General features: G+C 48.0%; 1 protein-coding gene across 4 annotated transcripts in view; it reads right to left on the minus strand.

Moving 5' to 3' along the window:
• Window positions 1-22,009, minus strand: part of PRR5L (proline rich 5 like) — a 45,944-nt gene that overhangs the window by 23,556 nt on the left and 379 nt on the right. For 2 of the 4 annotated variants that reach the window (XM_066583486.1, XM_066583489.1), the window contains exons 1-2: window positions 20,078-20,177; window positions 2,216-2,470 (exon numbers count right to left, since the gene is read on the minus strand). In XM_066583486.1, coding sequence (XP_066439583.1) covers window positions 2,216-2,379 — 164 coding nt within the window. In that variant the 5' untranslated portion in view covers window positions 2,380-2,470; window positions 20,078-20,177. Of the gene's footprint in view, window positions 1-2,215; window positions 2,471-20,077; window positions 20,178-20,213; window positions 20,352-22,009 lie in introns of those variants that run through there. The other 2 variants (XM_066583485.1, XM_066583488.1) reach the window with 2 other exon arrangements.

Raw genomic sequence — 22,009 nt, forward strand, 5'->3', positions numbered from 1 at the left:
AGACCGTTTATACAGGCAGATAAATCATCACATATCATTGGTCGTTGACATTCACTGTACCAGAATTCCTAAACCAGACAACCCCACCTTAAAGTGAGGTGTCTGAGATTGGGCAAAATCTAACCAGAAGAGGAAAATACTATATAAAAAGAAAACCCACAACTTAAGGGGCATTTTGAAGAGTAGTTAACATCCGTAGTTGATTGACAGGGAGCCACCAGTTGGGATCCCCGTCCGTCAGTTGATCGTCCGGCCCACTGACCATAGGCCCGACATCATCCTCAGTGGTCAGAGAAGGAAATGGAAGCGCCGGCTTTACTACCATCTAGATCAGTGAGAGTGCCGTGCTTCTATTACACTTCCTGCCCTTCTTTACAGTCAGGACAAACAGTCGTGGCCATAAGAGAGGGCAAGATGTGTAATATAAGCCATTATGGTGCTCCCACTTCTTGCTCTGGTCCGCTTCATGACAGTGGGCCGGACGATCAACTGATGGGCAGCGATTCTTCGCTCAACTTCCCCAAAAATTAAACAATGCCTGAACGCAATTTGTACAGCGGCCAACTCGGCAATATATAAAACAGGTCCTTCAATTCTTCATAGGAAACGCTCGGCAGGACGATGAACTGAATCAGGTGTTAAAAAGCATTTCCACCTGAACCCTAAATCCACATTGCAAAACATGTGGAAGGAGAGCGGACATGAATAATTGTCAGGGAGGGATTGAACTACGAAGGTCACTTCAAAAATATCTTATTATGTTGGCATGTAACGGGGGAGCCCAGGTTCGACTTTGTGCTGTAGTGATCTGCATTATGATTCCTATAGTTATATAATCTAGATGGTATAAGGGCGACCTCTACTGGCTGTCATACATTACTGCAGTTTGTGTATTTCTCTGTAGAGGGTTATATGCGACTTCCCATTGGCTGCAGAGGTCAGGTGGGAGATCTGGAGGGCTTGAGATCATAGAGAGCTGTAAGCTGGAGAGCAATTCCAGTGGTACTGAGCCTTAAGAGAGACTGAACTGCCAAAAGAAGTGAGGAGTCGGTTTGGGAAGCGTGTAAATGTGCAGAAAAAAAATTGCATCTATTGATAAGCATTCAGCAAGCATGGATGCTTACAGAGACTGTTAGCACAGTGAGGTGGTGGGTGGGGCATCTGAATAGTGGCAACAGCGACATGAAAGACAAGCCACGTATCGCGGTGACAGCATGAATGAAGAACGTCTCAATCAGTCAGCGTATCATTATTTATTACGCATTAAAGCTGATATCGATCTCCTTAAACGGTTGGCTGGCTGTAAACCACAAATGAGCTGATGGTGACGCTCTTCACTTTGTGGTGTGAGAGCTGCGCATGGCCGTCTGGAACGTCGCTGTCACCACTGTTAAAATGCGCCGCCCAAAGCCTCACTGTGCTAACAGTCACCGTTTGGGCTTCAGCAAGCATTGAGGATTGTCAATGGATGCAATGATTTTCCCCGCATTTACACGCCTCACCTTTACACGCGCCTTCATGTCAGACTCCATCTTCTCAGGCTACTCTATTGCCATACCGCCAACATCGGCTTCTGGCGTCACGAACAAGCATAATACAATAGCATTAGTTTTGAAGCGACCCTGATACAAATGCTAATTTCTTATATGGCAGGGGCTTTATACTCATAGACACGGGGGCCCGGACGTTACTGCCACCTCGGCCCCCGTATAGCTACGTCCCTAGGGAGAACACAAAAATACAGAAAAACACCGATGTCTTTATAGCGTAATCTTGAAAAAGAAGGAAGGATCTTTTGAGGTCAGTTATTAGGATTAACTGCGGGATTACGGCTCAGATTTAGTGTCCCAAATATAAACCCGGTACCAGGAAGGGGATGTGAAGTGTGTATGGAGCAGGCTCCATACCGAGCGGCTATCAAAGCGGACGACACGTCAAAATGGTCAGTGGGAGGGGGCGCCCCATCAACAGAATTGAGAATTGCCAATGGAATAGCACGGCAGCCCGGAGCCTACTGAAGGTTTCTAGGACTGCTACGAAGCATGTGGCAAGGCTTGATAGGAAATATCAAAAATCGCGATACACACTGCAATACTGAAGTATTGCAGAATATATTACAAGCGCTCTAATGATCACAAGTTCAAATCCTCTATGGGGACTAAATAAAAGTGTAAAAAAAAAAATGTAATAAATTCTAATCTGTATGTCACTGTACCTGTTCCACATTGCGCTGGAATTGAGCTGCACGCTCTGTCTGCCGGCATAAAACCGCGGTAAGTCGGTGAGCGCTGGGGAGCTCATGAAGCGAGGCCGCCGAAATGATCCCATCTTGTTGAACTGTACCGTGAAGTACGGCCGCAGAGTCTGACTCCCAGTCATGCAGGCAGGCGGGTGAATGCCGGACGTGACCCGTCTCACGGTGGTCGTGGTAACAAGGATGTAAAGGAGCGGACGAGGGAAGGATCAAAGACTGTAAAGAAGATATATATATTGTATAAAAGTCATGAAGATAATCCTAACAGACCAATGTGATCGTGACGAGAGCGATATATAATAATACCCCCACCGGACATTATATGACCATTACAGGATCCGCGACCATATGAGAGACCGCAGGCTGCGTTTGGGAATTCTGGGGAAAGTGGTCTAAAATTCTTAACAATTACACTAGGAAGACTTCTTACAATACACCTCCCGGCTGCTGCAGAAGCTCTTTCTGAAAAAAAAAAGGTAGGTCCTGCTCAACATTAATAGATATGAAACGGTCAGATCCTTGTCAAAAAGAAGTTCCGCAGCAGCTGAGGTGTTTACTACGATGTTCCGCAGCAGCCAAGGTGCATATTATGAGCGGCAGCAGCCGAGGCCTGCACTGCCATGAGCGGCAGCAGCTGGTCACCACACCATTAACAGTCAGTGAGGATAGCTGAGTGTAGCGCTCATCCATCTTCACGCGCACCACCATACTACTCACACGTGCGACTCAGGGACCACCATTCTTGTGTTTACTGGGGGTCTCAAGAGTCAGACCCCAGTGACCTATCCAGTGTACAGTATATAAAGGTTTATAGGAAACCCCTTTAAGAGCACCAGCTAACAGAAGGGGGTCTCAAGTAGGGGACCAAAGTATAGGATATCCATATCCACCAAAAGGGATTAGGCCTCATTCACATGGGTGTACTTGCATTCCGTATTACGCGTGTAATACAAATAAATGAAAATCGCATTGATTTGCATTGCGGTATTCAGATGTGTATATTACATGCGTGAAGAAAGAAAAAAAAAATAAAAAAATCGTAACACGTTCTGTTCTGCTCCGTATCACGATCGAAATTGTTTATGAAAGTAAATTGGATTGCGTAAATATGCACGATTCCCGCGAATATATGTATGAAGGCAAGAAAACTCAATGAGGCCTTTTTGTGTACACGTGAAAAAACACACACACACATAAAAAAAATCGGACGAATCGCGATGATCAGCACCCATTTTTCACGTTTCCCGAGCCTCATTGGTCTATTCTTGGCATTTCGCCTAACAATAATTTACTACTTGCTTTCTTCCCCCTTTTGTGAGACGGTCTTGACCTTTGCGGATCCGTCTAGAATGAGCATTTCCTAATAGCCGCGGCCCCCCCGCTCACAGAATGATGGCGGTCTGCACCAATTTCTGCAGACTGATGTGTGCGGTTTGTGATGCATTTGTAGAACTTCAAATGTCACTTCAGCTTTTGTTCATTACTTCCCTTAGTCACCGGACGACTAACATTAACCCCTCGGTGTAACGTGGTTCCTTCCTAACACATCGCTGTGCTACACGCGGCCCGCAACTCATTTCAAGACAAATCATAAATCCCCGACCTCCAATAGTATCTTCAGCTTCTGACTGTTTGCACTTATTTGTCAGTTGGTTTCAATCGGTGCAGGAAAAAAAACACCCTTGTAGCCAGAAGGAAACTGTCAGCAATCTGCTGTTGTCTGCACTGCTATCAGGGGGTAATGAGGTCCTACTATGATCTGTAGATTAATTGGTTTATTAAAAGGACTTTTTAGGAAAATGATGTTATATATATAACTATATATACACACACACTGAACGGCCCCTTTATTAGACCCACATCTACCCTCTTTCCCTGAAAGTAAGACATAGCATGATTTTCCAGAATTTTTGAGGATGCAAAATGATTTTTCAGGCTTTTTGAGGATGCTTGAAATATAAGCCCTACTCCAAAATTAAGCCCTGCTATCAGCTAATTAAAAAAGTCAATTTGAATAGTGTCCAGGCAGCTACACATGTAAAAAAGTTAAACCTTTTTGAACAAAAAATTAATATAAGACACTGTCTTATTTTGGGGGAAACGCGGTAGTAGTGCGTTGGACTCCTTTGACTTCCAAAACTGCAGCAGTTTGTTGTGGTATAGATCCCACTGGGTGATTAAATGGTTCTGCAGGAATATCGGCCCCTGCGGACAGGAAGCTGCTTGTAGTTGCTGCAGATTAGATGGCGGTGCTGACATGTTCGGACCAGCTGACAGGAAGGGGTCAGCGATTCATGCTGCTTGTGCCAAATTCTGACCTCTCATCAGCACAGAAATCTGGATCCATCTGACCAGGAGACGTTTTTCTGCTGCTCAGTGATACAAGTTTTGTGCTCTTTTGTCCGCTGGAGTCTCGTTTTTCTGTTTCTATTAGATGCAATGGCGCTGGAACTTGTCATCTGCTGTTATACCCATCCGTGCTGAGGAATGGCGAGTTGTGCGTCCGGACATGTTAGTTGGAGCACAAGTGTTGAACTAGTGCTGCGCAGCCAGATGCATCAGAAGAATTCCTGACATCCTCCTCTGACCCTTTTTTTGGCTACAAGCTGTTTCCACCCACAGGATCCCCTTCCTCTGGATGTTTTTTCTTGATCACACCATTCTCGGTATTCTTGGCAGTGACATCCAGCCCCGGCTAGTCTAGCACCGATGACCGGCCTCATTGGAAGTCGCTCCAATCGCTGGATTTTCCCATTTAATGTGGATTCACACTGAAACTGATCCACGAAAAACGTGTCATGTGATTTTATGCTGCACTCCGGGGTCACGGGGATCATTTCAGCTCCAATCGTGAGAGGTCCGTCGCCCCTAATAAAGTATATATGTATATGTCTCTTTACAAATATCATCCCCTGTTGAGATATTACCCCAACTAGCTGCCGTCCAATTCCTGGCCGACAGACCATGGGGTGAAAAGTCAGGTCTCCATGCTGTCAGCCATGTTTTTCCATATGATCCATGCTGTCCTGTTTACTCAAACAAGCGATTATTAGGATACAGACAATGAGATCTGTCAGCGGCCGCCGACCTGCTTGCTGACAGTTTCTAAGTAGTAACAGATATTTTTTTCTTCACAGCTCAATAAGTGAAAACATAATATGTGTGTAAAAGGGGTCATTTCATCATGGCCAACCCAACTGAAGCCAGACCAGAAAGCAGCCGACCGCTGCAGCCCTGGCAGACAACTGGTTAATTCCATCAGCAGGTACAATGGTTCTTCATGAAAAACGGAACTGAATTTCCCTACAAACAATTCCTCCCTGTAACGGCGGCCATGTTGGTGTATCCGAGCACAAAGTATGAACATCACACAATCTACAGAACAATCACTGTAAGGAGGGGCGACAAAACAACTGCAGCCACACATTACGGGTTCTTCACCTTAATGGGGTTTTCCAGGACTTCAATATTGACGACCTCGTCTCAGGTCATCCATATCGGCTTGATGGGGGGGTCTGCCACTCGGGATCCCTGCTCTGCGGCCTCTCCTCAGGCCTGTGAGGTCATGTTCATCAATCACATGAATGGGACTAAGATGTAATACCAGGCACAGCCACTATGAAAGTAAGGCGCTGTGCCTGGTATGTAGTGAAGTGGCCACGGTGCCCAGTAAAGTGCCGGGTGCCAGTTCAGACAACTAGTTGCCAGGGTTCCTGAGCCAGACTGTTAGCAGGTGTTGGGACCAGTGGATATGTGAGGGTGCACAAGGTGACCGGGCTCAGGACGCCCCCTACAGACCACCACTAGAAAGGAGCGTCTGACCAGACTGTTAGGTTGAGACCAGTGGATGAGGGCACGCAAGGTGACCGGGCTCAGGACCCCCCCCCCCCCCCCCCGACAGACCACCAGTAACGAGGAGCATCTGACCAGACTGTTAGGAGGTGTTGGGACCAGTGGATGTGTGAGGGCACACAAGGTGACCGGGCTCAGGACCCCCGACAGACCACCAGTAGAGAGGAGCATCTGACCAGACTGTTAGGAGGTGTTTGGATCAGTGGATGTGTGAGGGCATACAAGGTGACCGGGCTCAGGACCCCCTACAGACCACCAGTAGAGAGGAGCGTCTGACCAGACTGTTATGAGGTGTTGGGACCAGTGGATGGGGACACACAAGGTGACCGGGCTCAGGACCCCCCGACAGACCACCAGTACAGAGGAGTATTTGACCAGACTGTTAGGAGGTGTTGGGACCAGGGGATGTGAGGGCACACAAGGTGACCGGGCTCAGGATGCCCCCTACAGACCACCAGTATAGAGGAGTGTATGACCAGACTGTTAGGAGATATTGGGACCAGTGGATGGGGGCACACAAGGTGACCCGGCTCAGGACACCCGACAGACCACCAGTAGAGAGGATCATCTGACCAGACTATTAGGGGGTGTTGGGACCAGTGGATGGGGGCACACAAGGTGACCGAGCTCAGGACGCCCCCTACAGACCACCAGTAGAGAGGAGCATCTGACCAGACTGTTAGGAGGTGTTGGGACCAGTGGATGTGTGAGGGCACACAAGGTGACCGGGCTCAGGATGCCCCCTACAGACCACCAGTAGAGAGGATCATCTGACCAGACTGTTAGGAGATGTTGGGACCAGTGGATGGGGGCACACAAGGTGACCCGGCTCAGGACACCCGACAGACCACTAGTAGAGAGGAGTGTCTGATTGTCCGACGAGCATCAGCAGCTCCAACTGTTTCGTTATCCGCCATGCAGAGACAGGGGGCTCCATTGTTACACCCCTGTGTCTGTTGGAACCATTTCCAGGCACTTGGCTGAAGGACATTAGGTCTCACGGCCCCCATTACATGGACGGCCTCTGACACCCACTGTCACCTCTGTTTACAGTGATGTCGTGAACAATGAAACTGGACGCTACAGAGGAACCAGGTTAACTCCAGGGATGAACCCAGAGTAAGTTTAGGCGCTGCCGTGTTCGCGTCTGGAGACCTCGGGGTGAGCGCCTCAATCCTGCCTTTGCTGTGGAGCAGCACACTGCCCCCTGCTGGTGTGATGCATCACCAATTGAACATGTATGGGACCAACTGGGATGCCAACTTTAACATCCTACGAGTTTACATGATCATATGCCGCAGGATACCATATGGAACCTGTATGTCTCCATGCTCGCCCGTATCACATCTTGTATCCAAGCTAGAGGCGGTACAACAGGGTACTAGAGCCTCCATGTCTGCCGTATCACATCTTGTATCCAAGCTTAATCCTATTGATTTGCATTGGGATATTCAGACATGCGTTTTAAAAAGCTCATGAAAAAAAAATTCTATATATAAGATCGGTGAAGACAATGTATGAATGCTAAAAAGGTGGGAAAGTTCAGCTGTAAAGTTCCTAAAATGTTGGCCGAGAGCACGTGGCAGCCGAGCGCCCCTCCGAATGTCACGGTCCTGTCCCCTCTCCATGATGAGATAACGAATGCACACAAGGAGTCACGAGAGGACAAATAAACTTACAGAGACGGTCATTGCTGCACATTTTTGAAGAATTTGAAGTTATCGATTAGCTTTTATACCGGTCAATGATTAACCGCGGCGACAAGCTGTAATCCATAAAGCGCCTCGGGGTTTGTGGCACCGGAACGAGGATTTAGTGGGGTCAGCTATAAACCAATCCCCGGTAATTAGCAGCTACTGTACAGGGCTGAATATATAACGGATTATGGAATGACAGCTGAGCAGCCGCCGCTTCATATCATGGCGTCGCGTCACTAGCGCCGCTTCATATCATGGCGTCATGCCGCTAGCGCCGCTTCATATCATGGCGTCATGCCGCTAGCGCCGCTTCATATCATGGCGTCCCGTCACTAGCGCCGCCTCATATCATGGCGTCACGTCACTGGCGCCGCTTCATATCATGGCGTCCCGTCGCTGGCGCCGCTTCATATCCTGGCGTCGTTAGCGCCGCTTCATATCATGGCGCCGCTAGCGCCGCTTCATATCATGGCGTCACTAGCGCCACTTCATATCATGGCGTCCCGTCACTAGCGCCGCCTCATATCATGGCGTCACGTCACTGGCGCCGCTTCATATCATGGCGTCCCGTCGCTGGCGCCGCTTCATATCCTGGCGTCGCTAGCGCCGCTTCATATCATGGCGCCGCTAGCGCCGCTTCATATCATGGCGTCACTAGCCCCCGCCGCTTCATATCATGGCGTGACTAGCCCCCGCCGCTTCATATCATGGCGTGACTAGCCCCCGCCGCTTCATATCATGGCGTCCCGTCGCTGGCGCCGCTTCATATCCTGGCGTCGCTAGCGCCGCTTCATATCATGGCGCCGCTAGCGCCGCTTCATATCATGGCGTCACTAGCCCCCGCCGCTTCATATCATGGCGTCACTAGCCCCCGCCGCTTCATATCATGGCGTCACTAGCCCCCGCCGCTTCATATCATGGCGTCACTAGCCCCCGCCGCTTCATATCATGGCGTCACTAGCCCCCGCCGCTTCATATCATGGCGTCGCTAGCGCCGCTTCATATCCTGGCGTCGCTAGCGCCGCTTCATATCCTGGCGTCGTTAGCGCCGCTTCATATCATGGCGCCGCTAGCGCCGCTTCATATCATGGCGTCACTAGCGCCACTTCATATCATGGCGTCCCGTCACTAGCGCCGCCTCATATCATGGCGTCACGTCACTGGCGCCGCTTCATATCATGGCGTCCCGTCGCTGGCGCCGCTTCATATCCTGGCGTCGCTAGCGCCGCTTCATATCATGGCGCCGCTAGCGCCGCTTCATATCATGGCGTCACTAGCCCCCGCCGCTTCATATCATGGCGTCACTAGCCCCCGCCGCTTCATATCATGGCGTCACTAGCCCCCGCCGCTTCATATCATGGCGTCACTAGCCCCCGCCGCTTCATATCATGGCGTCACTAGCCCCCGCCGCTTCATATCATGGCGTCACTAGCCCCCGCCGCTTCATATCATGGCGTCGCTAGCGCCGCTTCATATCATGGCGTCGCTAGCGCCGCTTCATATCATGGTGTCGCTAGCGCCGCTTCATATCATGGCGTCGCTAGCGCCGCTTCATATCATGGTGTCGCTAGCGCCGCTTCATATCATGGCGTCGCTAGCGCCGCTTCATATCATGGCGTCGCTAGCGCCGCTTCATATCATGGCGTCGCTAGCGCCGCTTCATATCATGGCGCCCTGTCACTAATGCAGACGCAGCAATTTTTCATCTTATTAATGTATATTCAAAAAGTTGTGCCACAACCGTTGGTAGAAATAGTCTTCCCTTAGAAATGTCTGCAGGGTCTAGGGGACATATGACCGTCGTTACAAACACTGCAAGGGCCATGATGCAAAAAAAATAAAAAGATCTGTAAAAAGGGCCACGACTATTCCGCATCATCTCGTATGAAACACAAGGACTTTTTTGGCCTCCACACGTTACAGGGCCTTTTACAGTCAATCATCGGGCATGAACATTTTTTTTCTCTCGATCAGACCATTTAAGAGAGACACCAACCAGGCAACGCCAACCGGTCAGTGACTTTCAGCAAGCATAAGAATGCTTGTGAACGGTTGTACAGCTGGCCTATGGGGATAAACGATCATAAATACGATCATTCGTCCCTACAAGTCAATTTCTGGTCCATATAAGAGGAATTTAAAAGGGGTTGTTCAGTTGTAAACTATTGATGGCCTATTCACAGTATAGGCTATCAATAGTAGATCAGTGGGGGGCCACGACCTGGGACCCCTACAATCAGCTATTCACGAGGCTAGCATACGCATGCACTGAGCTGATTTCTGTTGGAAGCAGACAGCTCTGTTCCCACTGTAGTGGCCAGGTTTGGTATTACATGCAAAATTCACATTGAAGTGAATGAGAGAGAGCTGCAATACCAAGCCTGGCCACTGAAGATAGAATGGCGCTGTCTGCTTCCTGCAGAAATCTGCTCAGTGCACGAACACACTGGCTCAAAGACACCGCCATGCAAGTAAGTGGAGCGGAGGAAGGCGGCCCAAACGTCATGTGTTCTTCTCTCTGGTGGAATGAAACAGTTTTGAAGCACTCTGCTGGGACAGATACTACTCATATTATGCTTAAAAGATGGCAAATTCAGCTCTGCTACATCTGCAAAGGTATTCGTGTGCTAGTCAGTTAAGCCCCATTTACACGCAACAATTATCACTCAAAATTCACTCAAACTATGTCTTTTGAGCGATAGTCACTGTGTGTAAATGCTACCATCGTTTGCTTTTTTGGCTGAACGATGATTTATAGTTCAGCTTAAAATCTATCATTCGGCTGGAGAGCTCATAGAAGGGACCGCACGCTGTGTTTTTACAAGGGAGCGCTGAAAACATTTTATTCAGCTACAGTCCTACAGCAGAACAAAAAGGAGCTGAATGCAGATAACATACCACCTGCAGTTGTCTGCATACAAGGCAGTGAGGCTCATTTACATGTAAATGAAGCTAATAAGCTACTAATGAGCATTACTGCCAATTGGCAGATTATGCAAAGTGATCGCTCAAACCGTCAATCGTCCTATCTTTTGAACGAATTTTGAGTGCTCATTTTTGCGTGTAAATGGGGCTTTAATGTAACTGCTAATATTCCTCTTGGTGTGCCATTATAGTCTAAAAGATGACCTGCGGCTTTATTTGTATTGGCTCTGTCCACCATGGGACATTATTCAGCTCCTCTTCTCTTTCTGCATACAATATGGTGTCCAGAAACAATGGAGGTCATAGTCTGGACCAATATACAATTCCGCCTGCATTCCTCAACCATTGAAAATAATCTTTTTTAGTCTGGCCGCACACATTTCAAGAAATGTTAAAAAAAAAGTGTCCATTTGGGTTTTTCCGATTCCTGGATCCAAGATAGAATGAAGGCCCTTTTACACGGCTGATCTGGGCATTGAAACAAGTGCCCATCACAATGTTTGCTGCTCGTTTGCCTAGCCTTTTACCCAACCCGATTCAGACTTTATAGGAGACGAAACAACAGAATCCATGTGATTGTTCGGCCTTCATAGAGAGTCACTACTGTTAACAGCACATCCCCCTTTCACAAGGGGAGATGTGCTGTCAAGAACCATCATTTTTCAGCTGTACAGAAGGGGTGATGAGTCGAAAAATGAGCATTTGCTGGTTCGTTGGCTCATCGGGTGCAGATTTACACAGCCTGATTGGGCAAACGAGCGTTCCAATGAAGGTTTATGCCCAATTGTTCGTCCATGTAAAAGGGACTTAATAGGGGTTGTCTCCCTTCAGGCATCCCAGCCAATGCTTGTCCTGAACTATATGGTAGCGGCTGGCCACGCATATGCTTCATAGCCGTGTCGCCATTTCCAGTGGCCCCACTGAAATGAAAGTAGCTGTGATGTGCGGCCACCCACCATCATACACTTCGAGACAAGCTTCGGCTCGGTGGTCTACATGACAGGTAAAACCTGCTGTAAGACAGCCCCTTTAAGACTAGCTAAGAATTACTTAGGACCATGCGGGAGTGAGACATATGGCACAGGGACAGACCACAGGGTGGACTTATTCCCAGCTCCTAGCATCCTGCACCCATGCAATATGGAGCCTAGATCACACCCAGACATGGTTTCGCATGACCCAGACCTGGGGTCTGCTGACTGTCGGGGTGGTAAGGGAGGGGGGAGGGGTGGCTACGGATTGTTTGAGAGCCACAAGGACCGACTAAGAAAGTTTTTATTCTATAAAAGTAGCAATGCTTATTATATATATATATATATATAGTAATGTACAGAAAAGTAAGGAACTAACACACAAAACAGCAGGGATAAAATAAGAGAAAATACCAGTCTTAAGAAGTTGGTTCAAATAGACCTAAGAAGCTTTTGATTGAGCTTTGCTTTTGACAGGATGCACACCTCAGCACCCGCACTTAACTCACCCAGCAGGCATGAAAATAGCCGATACCAGAGAACGCTAACGGACGCACAAAAGATGGGTGAATCTTCCAGGGTCGTGGATCGTACCTCATAACCCATATTTTCTACTATGCCTGGACCAAGATCACTCATAAATATGGGCATTTCCCATCAGATCTGCCGGAGGGCGTGGGGGACCATGGCGGGTTTCCACTGCCTAGATATACTAGAGCGAGCGTACTCGGTTCGGGCGTTTTCGCACTTAAGCACCGCTTTTTCCGAGTAACTGACAACTCGGCTGAAAAGATCCGGGGGGCGCCGGGGGTGAGCGGGGGGTTGCAGAGGGGAGTGGGGAGAGAGAGAGCTCCCCCCTGTTCCCCACTGCTACCCCCCGCTCCACCACGCCGCCCCCCGCCCCCAAATCTTTTCGTCCGAGTAGTCAGTTACTCAGAAAAAGCGGTGCTCAAGTGCAAAAACACCCGAACCGAGTACGCTCGCTCATCTCTAATAGAGACGTATGTTTTGGGGATAACTGGAAACTCTACAAAAGGTAACTGAAAGGGCACAGTCATGCCCTCGTACAGGGGAAGAGTAGGATGCCAGCAAGGTCCGGGCATTACTGTCCCAAAACAGTTGGGTGTGATAGCATCAGCCAGCAAGGGCCCTTTACAGTTTTAGCTTTCGGACCCCATCAGCTATTTGTACTGTAATATTACTCTGCATTACATGTTATTATCACGCCACCACCATGTCTTCTGTGTCCACCTCATACATGTTTCAAGTTCTACAGTTTCTGTCACAGTCATTCCTTCAGGAAATGTATGAGTAAATCGACAATTGGGTGTGATTATTTTCCTTGTCAATGAGGAGTGTCCCTACGTAGACAGCCATTGTCCAATCAGTGCTGCAAGTAACAGGATGTGCAGGGAAACATCCTATTAACAATGAGAATGGTAGATGTCAATTTAATCATACATTTCCAGGAGGAATAACAGGGGAACAGCACTTTTCAGAATACAAACAGATATGGCAGTAGAGATGACTGGTGGTCTTTAAAGGTTTTTTTCCTGGCACTTAGGATAAGTAATCAATATCAGATCGAGCTGCTATGCCAGGCGCTGCCACTAGGAGATACTGTATATGGATTTGTGCCATGGTGCTCACTCCAGACAGCTGATCAGCAGAAGTCCTGAGCAGCGGACCCCACCAATCCGATACAAATGACCGATCCTGTGACGTCACTGATGCCAGTCTGATGTCATACCAGTCTCGGGCGTACCCCCTTCTCTCAGTGAATTTCCCTAGAACCTTTATCTTTCACATGACGATTTGCGTGTTCGTTCTTCTCCGCTCTCGTGTAGTAACAGAATCATCTTCTGCGTGCGGACAATTACCACTCGTGTCACCAGTTCGCTCCATGAACTTTCAACCGATATGTCTGCGGTTCGGTATATAGAGGATCCTGCACAGTTGGGGGAAGGGTGCAGGAAGCACAGTAAATGGGGTCAGAGTTGGGCGACCTTTAAGTTTCCCATCCTCCCCTTCTCCCTAATTTGAGATAGACCGTAACGGACACCAGATGCCGGCACAACCTTTGTAACACTGACCTAGATAGTAATACTCTGGGGGGCAGTATTCCAAGACAAACGCAAGCCTGCCAGAGCAGGAACCAGAGGTCACAGCATGTCGCCATATGCTTGTCTACGGGCCGATTGCCAAAATTTGCAAATAAACCGTATTACTTCTCACTCGTCGTTCAGGTCATGCAGTCAGAAAAATCATCGTTGGCTCCTTCACTAATCGTTCAGCTTAAACACCGATCATTCAGCGTTTGAGGTAGCGAATGTGAAACACTGAAAGATTCTGGTTGAACGAGTCAACGACGAATCGGCCTGTCTAAACAGGCTGCACGAGAGCGAGCGAGAACCGTCCTGTGTAAAAGCACCCTAATGTGTCCATCTAGTTCAGCCTGTTACCCCCAATACTGATCAGGAGACGGCAAAAGCTAGAAGACACTTTTCCTCATTCTAGGGGGTAAAAATTCCTTCCGAACGGCAAATCAGATGCAAGTAAAGGAACATTGGCTACACTACTGGGATGTGCAGATTAATTCCGTCCCGTGTGAAAGGTCCCTGAGGAGGCAGGTGGTCAAGAACCCTTGAGGGACTGCAGAAGACCTGCACAGCAAGGTGCGTACTCAATGCTGAAGGTCTTCATGCCCAAACGTCAAATCATAGACCTCTATTGGCCCAAAAGCACTAGACAAGTCTTCTCCAATATGTTCAAGGCAACATAAATAAGGCATAGAAGTTTGGGAATTCTCTTCTGTAGAGCGATGAAACAAAACTGGAACTTTTTGGGCCTATGGTTGAGCGGTAGGTCTGGAGGAGGAAGGATGAAGAACCTCTTGCCTACAGCATGGCGGTGGCTCGGTGGTGTTCTGGGGCTCCTTTGCTTTCTCTGGCATTAGAAACCTGTAGGACAACATGGATTCAATCAAGTATCAGGAAATCCTAGGAGAAGCCATCATGTCTTCTATGAGGAAGCTGAACTTGGGCATCATTCAATCATCTCAAGGTCCACCAAGGCTTGGTTTCAGAAGTAGACTCGCCTGACTTGAATCCTACCGAAAGTCTTTGGTGGGATGTGAAGGCAGCGGCTGCAGCAGACAAGCCGGGGATATTGATGAATTGGAGGTCATTGCCCATGAGGAACGGGTAAGATCCCTCAGGAACTCTGCCTGGTTATACTCCATGTTTCTAGCAGGTCATAACAGCAAAGGGGTCTCTACTAAGTTCTAAAGACGCTGGTCATGAAGGGGTTGGATGATTCGGAGACTGCAAGAGTCATTAAAAGTGGCATTTGGTGGTGACTTTGGGTAAACCGCTTGTTATATTAGTTGTGTTGAGATGTTTAAGGCTGGCTTCACACGGGCAAGGTTCTCGCACAAAATTTGTGCATTGTGAGACGTGCGAATATGAGGCCTATTCTTTTGAATGGGTCATACACAAGTGATTTAATCTGGATCGCATTGGACCGCGATGCGGGAAGGGAGGAAAAAAAAATAAAATTGCGGCATGTCACTTGCAATGGCGCATACACGTGCCCATATATAATGCAGTTGTGTATGGGCGGTAATTACATGCCCATAGAGAACAATGCGCTCTCTAGCGCGTGATATGTGGCAAAATAGAACACGTGTTTTGGGTTTATTTAGCTTGTGTATTACGCAGTTTCTGCATGCAAATGTGAGCGAAACTGCGAAAGGCAATGTATTTGATTGACTGCAAATTACAGTGTATCCCACTCATGTACAGCGTACGCTCAATAAGAGAAAACAGATGAAAGTTGGTAAATTTGGCAAGTAAACCCAATTTGTAATAGATGGGGGGCGCGGGGTGGGGGGCATTAGAGTTGTAATAACTGGCTGCACATCGGGAGGCCATGTAATCCGCACCGGTCGTTATATGCTATAATGAGCTTCTGGCGGCTGGCAGCGATAATTATTTGTTTTCATAGTCCCGCAGTTCCTCCTTCTGAAGTTCCCGTGTGAAATTACTCATCCATAAAGACTAGTAAATACTTGTAACACCTATAAAATACATACCAGCCACGTTACACGGGAGCCTCAGACACGTGACCCGCCTGTGGCACATCTACAAGTCGCCTTCTTCCCGCCACTTATGGGGCAAAAGAACTATATGTACCTTACATCTATCCTCGTGGAATTCCAGGGAGCCACAGATAAAACAGGGAGGATGTGGTGGGCACTGAGATGGGGAACCTGCAGCTGGCACTGTTATGTGGGCCCTGTCAATGTCACTGTTAAGGGGGCACTGTGGTTGGTAGCCACATCCACTCCATATCCGGTGCCTATCAGCTTCGATTGTGGCAGCTAGTTAGTTACTTAGATGCTGACTGTGCGTCCAAAGACCCAGTTGGAGGAGGAGCCCCATCTGGCAATCTTTTGGTGCCAATCGTTTAATACGGAAGCCTAGAGGCTACCATTCATGGATGCCAATTAAGCCCTTAATAAGCAACGCTCAAATTTACTATGAGGTATAGAGTGCAAAAATATTTAATAAAAAACTGAAAAAAATTCTTAAAAGTTCAAAAAAGCATTCCTTTCCCATAAAAAAATCTAAACAATGAAAAAAAACACATTTGGTGTTCATAAAAGTCTCCACAATTAAAATATCGCAGCAATTATCTTGGAAGGTGAACACTAAAAAAAAAAAAAAAGTTTTTAACACACGGAACAACAGATTTGTATTTTTTCTGGTTCCTAAAATAATTAAATAAAAAGTTACCCAGAGCACGGTCCCGAAAAATTGGGGCACAAGTCAGAGAAAAAGGAAAAAATCATGGGAGTCAGCGGAACTTGGTGAAAGGGTCCCAAAAACACTACTTGGGCCGGATTCAGACGACCGTATTTGCGCACACAATACGCAGTGAGCGGGACCTATTGATTTCAATGGATTCATTCACATGTGAGTATTTTGCGTGCGCAATTCTGTCGTACAAAAAAATATGCTGAATATTCTATTTTCCTGCGCATTTGCACAGCAAAATAGAATATATGTAACTACACTGGCGGGTCGGATTCTGCAGCAGAATCCAACCCCGTGCCCACCCCTGCGTCCCTGTCTGGCGTCTTCTATTTTGTTCTGCGGATGTGCCGGACGGCGCACATGCGCAGTACAGAATAGGCTGCATCGTGGCCAGGTGATGACACGGATCCTGCGACCTTTCTGCAATCATGATTACGGATGGGCCGTGGGATGGCGGCATCCACTGACTTCAATGGAAGCCGTCCGTGCGGAGGCCGCACAATTTCCGCTCGTGGACATGAAACCGCGTATTGCCATTGCATTCTATGGGTGGTAATAGCTGAGGAATCCGGAGGCGGACGAAGCAGACAGGGGAGCGCAGTAATAGTCACAGCCTTCAATCTGCAGGCACGTAACAGCGCAATGTATGCGGACTGAATGTGGCAAGATGGCAGCCATGATGCCGTTACACAGTGGCAGGTTGCAGATGAGTCAACAGTGCGCCAGCACCCTCCGATCCAGTAGAGCCTCTTCTGTGTCTGGGCCTCATGGGCCACATAAAATGAGGTGGTGGCTAGTGTAATAGCATATGGCTCCTCGGAACGGCGGTCGATGTTAGGGCCATTACACTGACTATGTTGTCAAAGCAGAGCAGACGGTGGCCATGTCGAATGCCACTCAGAATATCAAAATTTCGGCGCAATTGTAGTCACCCCAATACCGCTCCTACCCCTGTCACACACTCTAAAAAAACCATAAAGAGCAGATTCAGGTTGTTTTCGTTGTCCTCACACCATGGAGTCACTTTACCATCCCTGTGCCTACAAACAGCCCCCCATATCCCCACTTCCTGGACTTTTTGAGTGCGACAACAGTAAGAAAAAAAAAAGGACATGGAGATCAGCTACAAGCTGAAGCCCACAGCAACCAATCAGAGCACAGCTTTCATCTTACCACAGCAGTTTAAAAAATGTAAGCTGCACTCTGATTGGTTGCTGGGTGCAACAGGACAGCCATACTGTTAGACAGTTGGGATTAATGAGGCCCAATATAAGAGCAGGAGAAGTCTGCAGCAAGTGTGGAAGCAGATGAAGTGTTGTACTAGGGGATTACCAGAGGAGCAGCTTCCTCATCACTGCCTTCATTAGCTAGACCGTCTGAAGTACAGAGTAGGCCGCCGCCACACTTATGAAAGCCATCTAAAAAAATTATATATCTTTGTTGCCCATAGCAACATTTGTTATACCGCTGAGGTAAAATGAAAGCTGCGCTGGGATGAGTTGCTAGGGGCAACAAAGATTTTCTTTTACAGCTTTCATAAATGTGTTGTCCATAGCAACCAATCACAGCACAGCTTTCATTTTACCTCAGCAGTATAAGAAATGGAAGCTGCGCTGTGATTGGTTGCTATGGGCAACAGAGACAGATTTTCATTTAGAAAGCTTTCATAAGAGCATATAGGCCGGCTCCATATATGTTGTGTTCGTCTGTTTCTAGTTCAATTTTTCATAAAAGCGAAACAGAAAAAGAAACAAAAAAACATGGAAGGCGACCCAATTTTTTTTCTAGCACTGCCTAGCAATATGGAATACACGCGGCCATTGTCCGTGTGGTGCGCCCAGTTTTTTTTGTTTTTTTTCTGGAATGGGTGACTGTTGTCCTAGAAGTCGGACCACTCTCCTTGCGGCGCACACACCCGAGCGTATGTTGCCTACGTATTTTTCATGCGCCTAATATGTGGTGGTAAATGCCCATTGATGTCTATTAGGCCACTCACACCCGCGTTTTTTTGTTTTTTTTTAACACGTCTGAAAAAGAAAACGCAGCATTTCGTATTTAGACGTTTATGGTTAGAATCACACAACCATATTTACGCACACAAAATTTGCGTGCGCAATACACAGCGAATAAATCATTCATTTCAGGGGGTTCGTTCGCTCGCGCATATTTTGTGTGTGCAGTTCTGTCACGCAAAAAAATACACAACATGTTACATTTTCTTGCGCGTTTGTGCAGGCAAATAGAACATATGGAACTAATTACACTAATTGGGACCGCGGATGCAGGTTTAATTTTTTTTTTCTTTACGTGCAAAAAAGAACAGCAAAAAACACAAAGGCGCACGCAGAAACGCAGCGCCCGATGCACAAATGCGCACAGGCCTATGTGAATTCGGCCCAATACGCCACTGTATAAGGCCGCTTTCACACGGCTGAAAAATTTGCGCAAAATCTTTTGAATGGTGTCATACACATAAGCGATTTCCCCCCCCACATCGCATTGCACTATTTTTAAAGGCAGCAGAACAATGGGAGACGCTCCACGACCCTTCGCCGCGGCGCGCAGGACAGCTACCTCCCTTCAAGTGATGTGAGGTGGTTTTGATATAAAAGCGCCTCGCGTCCGCAGAGATATCGCATGTTAGCGAGCGCGAAATGGGCCTGATGTCGCACACGCCCGTGTGAAGCTAGCCTAAGCTATGGGGATTTAACGTATGCGGCAAATACGTATGTACATGCATATCTTACACGTGTGTGCGCAATATGCAGGACATACACGCCGCGTGAATGAGCCCTTACTGTTCTAGTAAATACGGATGCCTGTGTAGCCCCACTGACTGCTGCGCCTATATATGTGAATAGGCACTTCAGCTGCGCAATTCTTGATAGAACTGGCAGTGAAGCCCCAATAAAGTCATAAAAATGAAATAAAAACATCTAAAACACGTGCGATAAAACACATTCACTTCGCAGGCAGCCGCAGTACTGACGTTCTTCCCAACGTACATCAATCACTGCGCAGATCTGTCACTTAACGGCGGTTTTATATCTACGCTGGAACCTCCATCGCAGACCGAGCACAAAATAGCGCTTCTCCTTCCGGTAAAACACGGGGCAGCTGAGCGAAAACCGAACAGACCCTAATCAATGGCGCACGTTCAGTTCCGCCGTAAGACGGACGCATTTGGCTACGAAATTCCCTGCTTTCTGAACGGATCAGGAAAACGGAATCCCGCCGCCGCAGATGTGCGAGCACCTGACTCTCCAGGGCATCGTGGTAGCCTGCGCTCCGTTACAAAAAAAAAAAACGGATCCGTTGTATGATGGCGCGGGACGGACCCTATTGACTACAATGGGATGCGTTCGCTTTCCGTTTGTCCGTCCTGCATGTTGCGGCATATTTCATCCTGTATTGTAACGGAAATCGGCGAAGGAGGCTGCAAACGGATCCACTGATGCGAACGCGCCCTGCAGGTAGCGCACACCAGGAAATCCCAATGAGTTGTGCTGTATGACAAGCTCCTGTCTGCACATGTAACATACTGGGCTCTGCTATACTCACAGTCACAGGTCCGCCGGGCTCTGTTGCATCTGACATACTCAGCTCTGCTCCTCCGGTTCTGCACAAGGACCCCTTCTAAGAAGAGCTTGCATTATCTGGGGGATGCCTTGCAGCAATGTGATGCCTCAGTACTCACCTCGATGCTCATGAAGCCCCCTGCCTCTGCACTGCCAGGGGGTCTGCGCTGCTCATCAGCCTCCCTGCAGGAATTTGACACTTTAGTGAAGCCCCAGCTCTAGTGCCTGTGTGATCTGCTTCTCCACCCATTGCACACATCTCTCCACCCCCCTGTCTGTGACTATTAACTCCTTCTCCCCTGCTCACTTCTCAGGAAGTTGCTGACCTTTCTCTGAGGATGTGACCTGTTTTTGCTATAATTGTAATGGTATTGCTGCCATCCGCAGGGGGCGAGGGAGGGCACCCGCCTAGGGCATGCAGGGGGGCGCCAGGAAACTTAGAGCAAAGGGGCGGACAAGGGGCATGGATGTTGCATGGGAGACTCTTGTATTATTGTGTAGCTCACATGGCTTCAATGTTTTATTCATCACGGTGGCGCTGCAGCGTGCCAGTCCCCTGTATGCCCTCGCTACCCGCTCAGTGTAGGGTAGGGGTGTCACAATCATTTTCACCGAGGGCCACACCAGCCTTCAAAGGGCCGATTGTCAGACTGTATAGTAAGAGCTTGTTCACACGAGTGGTTTTGCGCAGCGTATTACGTAGTGAATGCGTTGACTTCAATGGGTTCGTTCCCGCAGTGTACAATTGTATGAAAAATCGTATACGCGGCGTGACCTATTTTGGTGCGTATTACTCAGCCAATAAATGGGCCGGCGCAAATACGCAGTGGATATGCAAAAACATGCGTATTCACTACATATTTGTGCACCATTAAAATGGGCCCATCTGCCTTCTTTTTTGTGTCTGCAAATATGCAGCATATTTGGGCACACAAAAACACGCCAGAGAACTCAAAAACTGGGTGCAAGCGGTTTTCGGTGGTGCAAATACAACGCATATTTGCGTGACCAAAATGCACTTACACTTGTGAGAACAATCCCTAATAGTGACCGCCATTGTGGCCCCAGTAGTAATAGTGACCCCCATAGTGGCCCCAGTAGTAATAGTGCCCCCCATAGTAGCCCCAGTAGTAATAGTGACCACAGTAATAGTGAATCCCACAGTGGCCCCAGTAACTATAGGGTCCCCCATAGTGGCTCCAGTAGTAATAGTGACCCACATAGTGGCCCAAGTAGTAATAGTGACCACGGTAATAGTGAACCTCATAGTGGCCCTAGTAGTAATAGTGACCACAGTAATAGTGAACACCATAGTGGCCCCAGTAATAGTGACCACAGTAATAGTGAACCCCATAGTGGCCCCAGTAGTAATAGTGGCCCCCATAGTGGCACTAGTAGTATTAGTGACCACAGTAATAGTGAACCCCATAGCGGCCCCAGTAGTAATAGTGACCCCCACCCATAGTGGCCCAAGTAGTAATATTAACCACAGTAATAGTGAACCCCATAGTGGCCCCAGTAGTAATAGTGACCATAGTAATAATGAACCCCATAGTGGCCCCAGTAGTTATAGGGTCCCCCATAGTGGCTCCAGTAGTAATAATAAACCCCTTATATAGGCGGTCCCAATAGTAATAGTGGCCCCAGTAGTAAGTGGACCTTACATAGGTGGCCCCAGTAATAATAGTGACCTTAATAGTGGCCCCAGTAATAATAGTAACCCCCTAAGTGGCTGCAGTAGTACGTGTCCCTTACATAGGTGGCTCCATTAGTAATAGTGACCCCCATAGTGGCTCCAGTAGTAAGTGTCCCATATATAGGTGGCCTTAGTAGAAATAGTGGCCCCAGTAGTAAGTGTCCCTTATATATGTGCCCCAGTAGTAATAGTGGCCCCAGTAGTTAGTGTCCCTTATAT

Source organism: Eleutherodactylus coqui, chromosome 11 (genome assembly GCF_035609145.1).
Source record: "Eleutherodactylus coqui strain aEleCoq1 chromosome 11, aEleCoq1.hap1, whole genome shotgun sequence".
Lineage (NCBI taxonomy): Eukaryota > Metazoa > Chordata > Amphibia > Anura > Eleutherodactylidae > Eleutherodactylus > Eleutherodactylus coqui.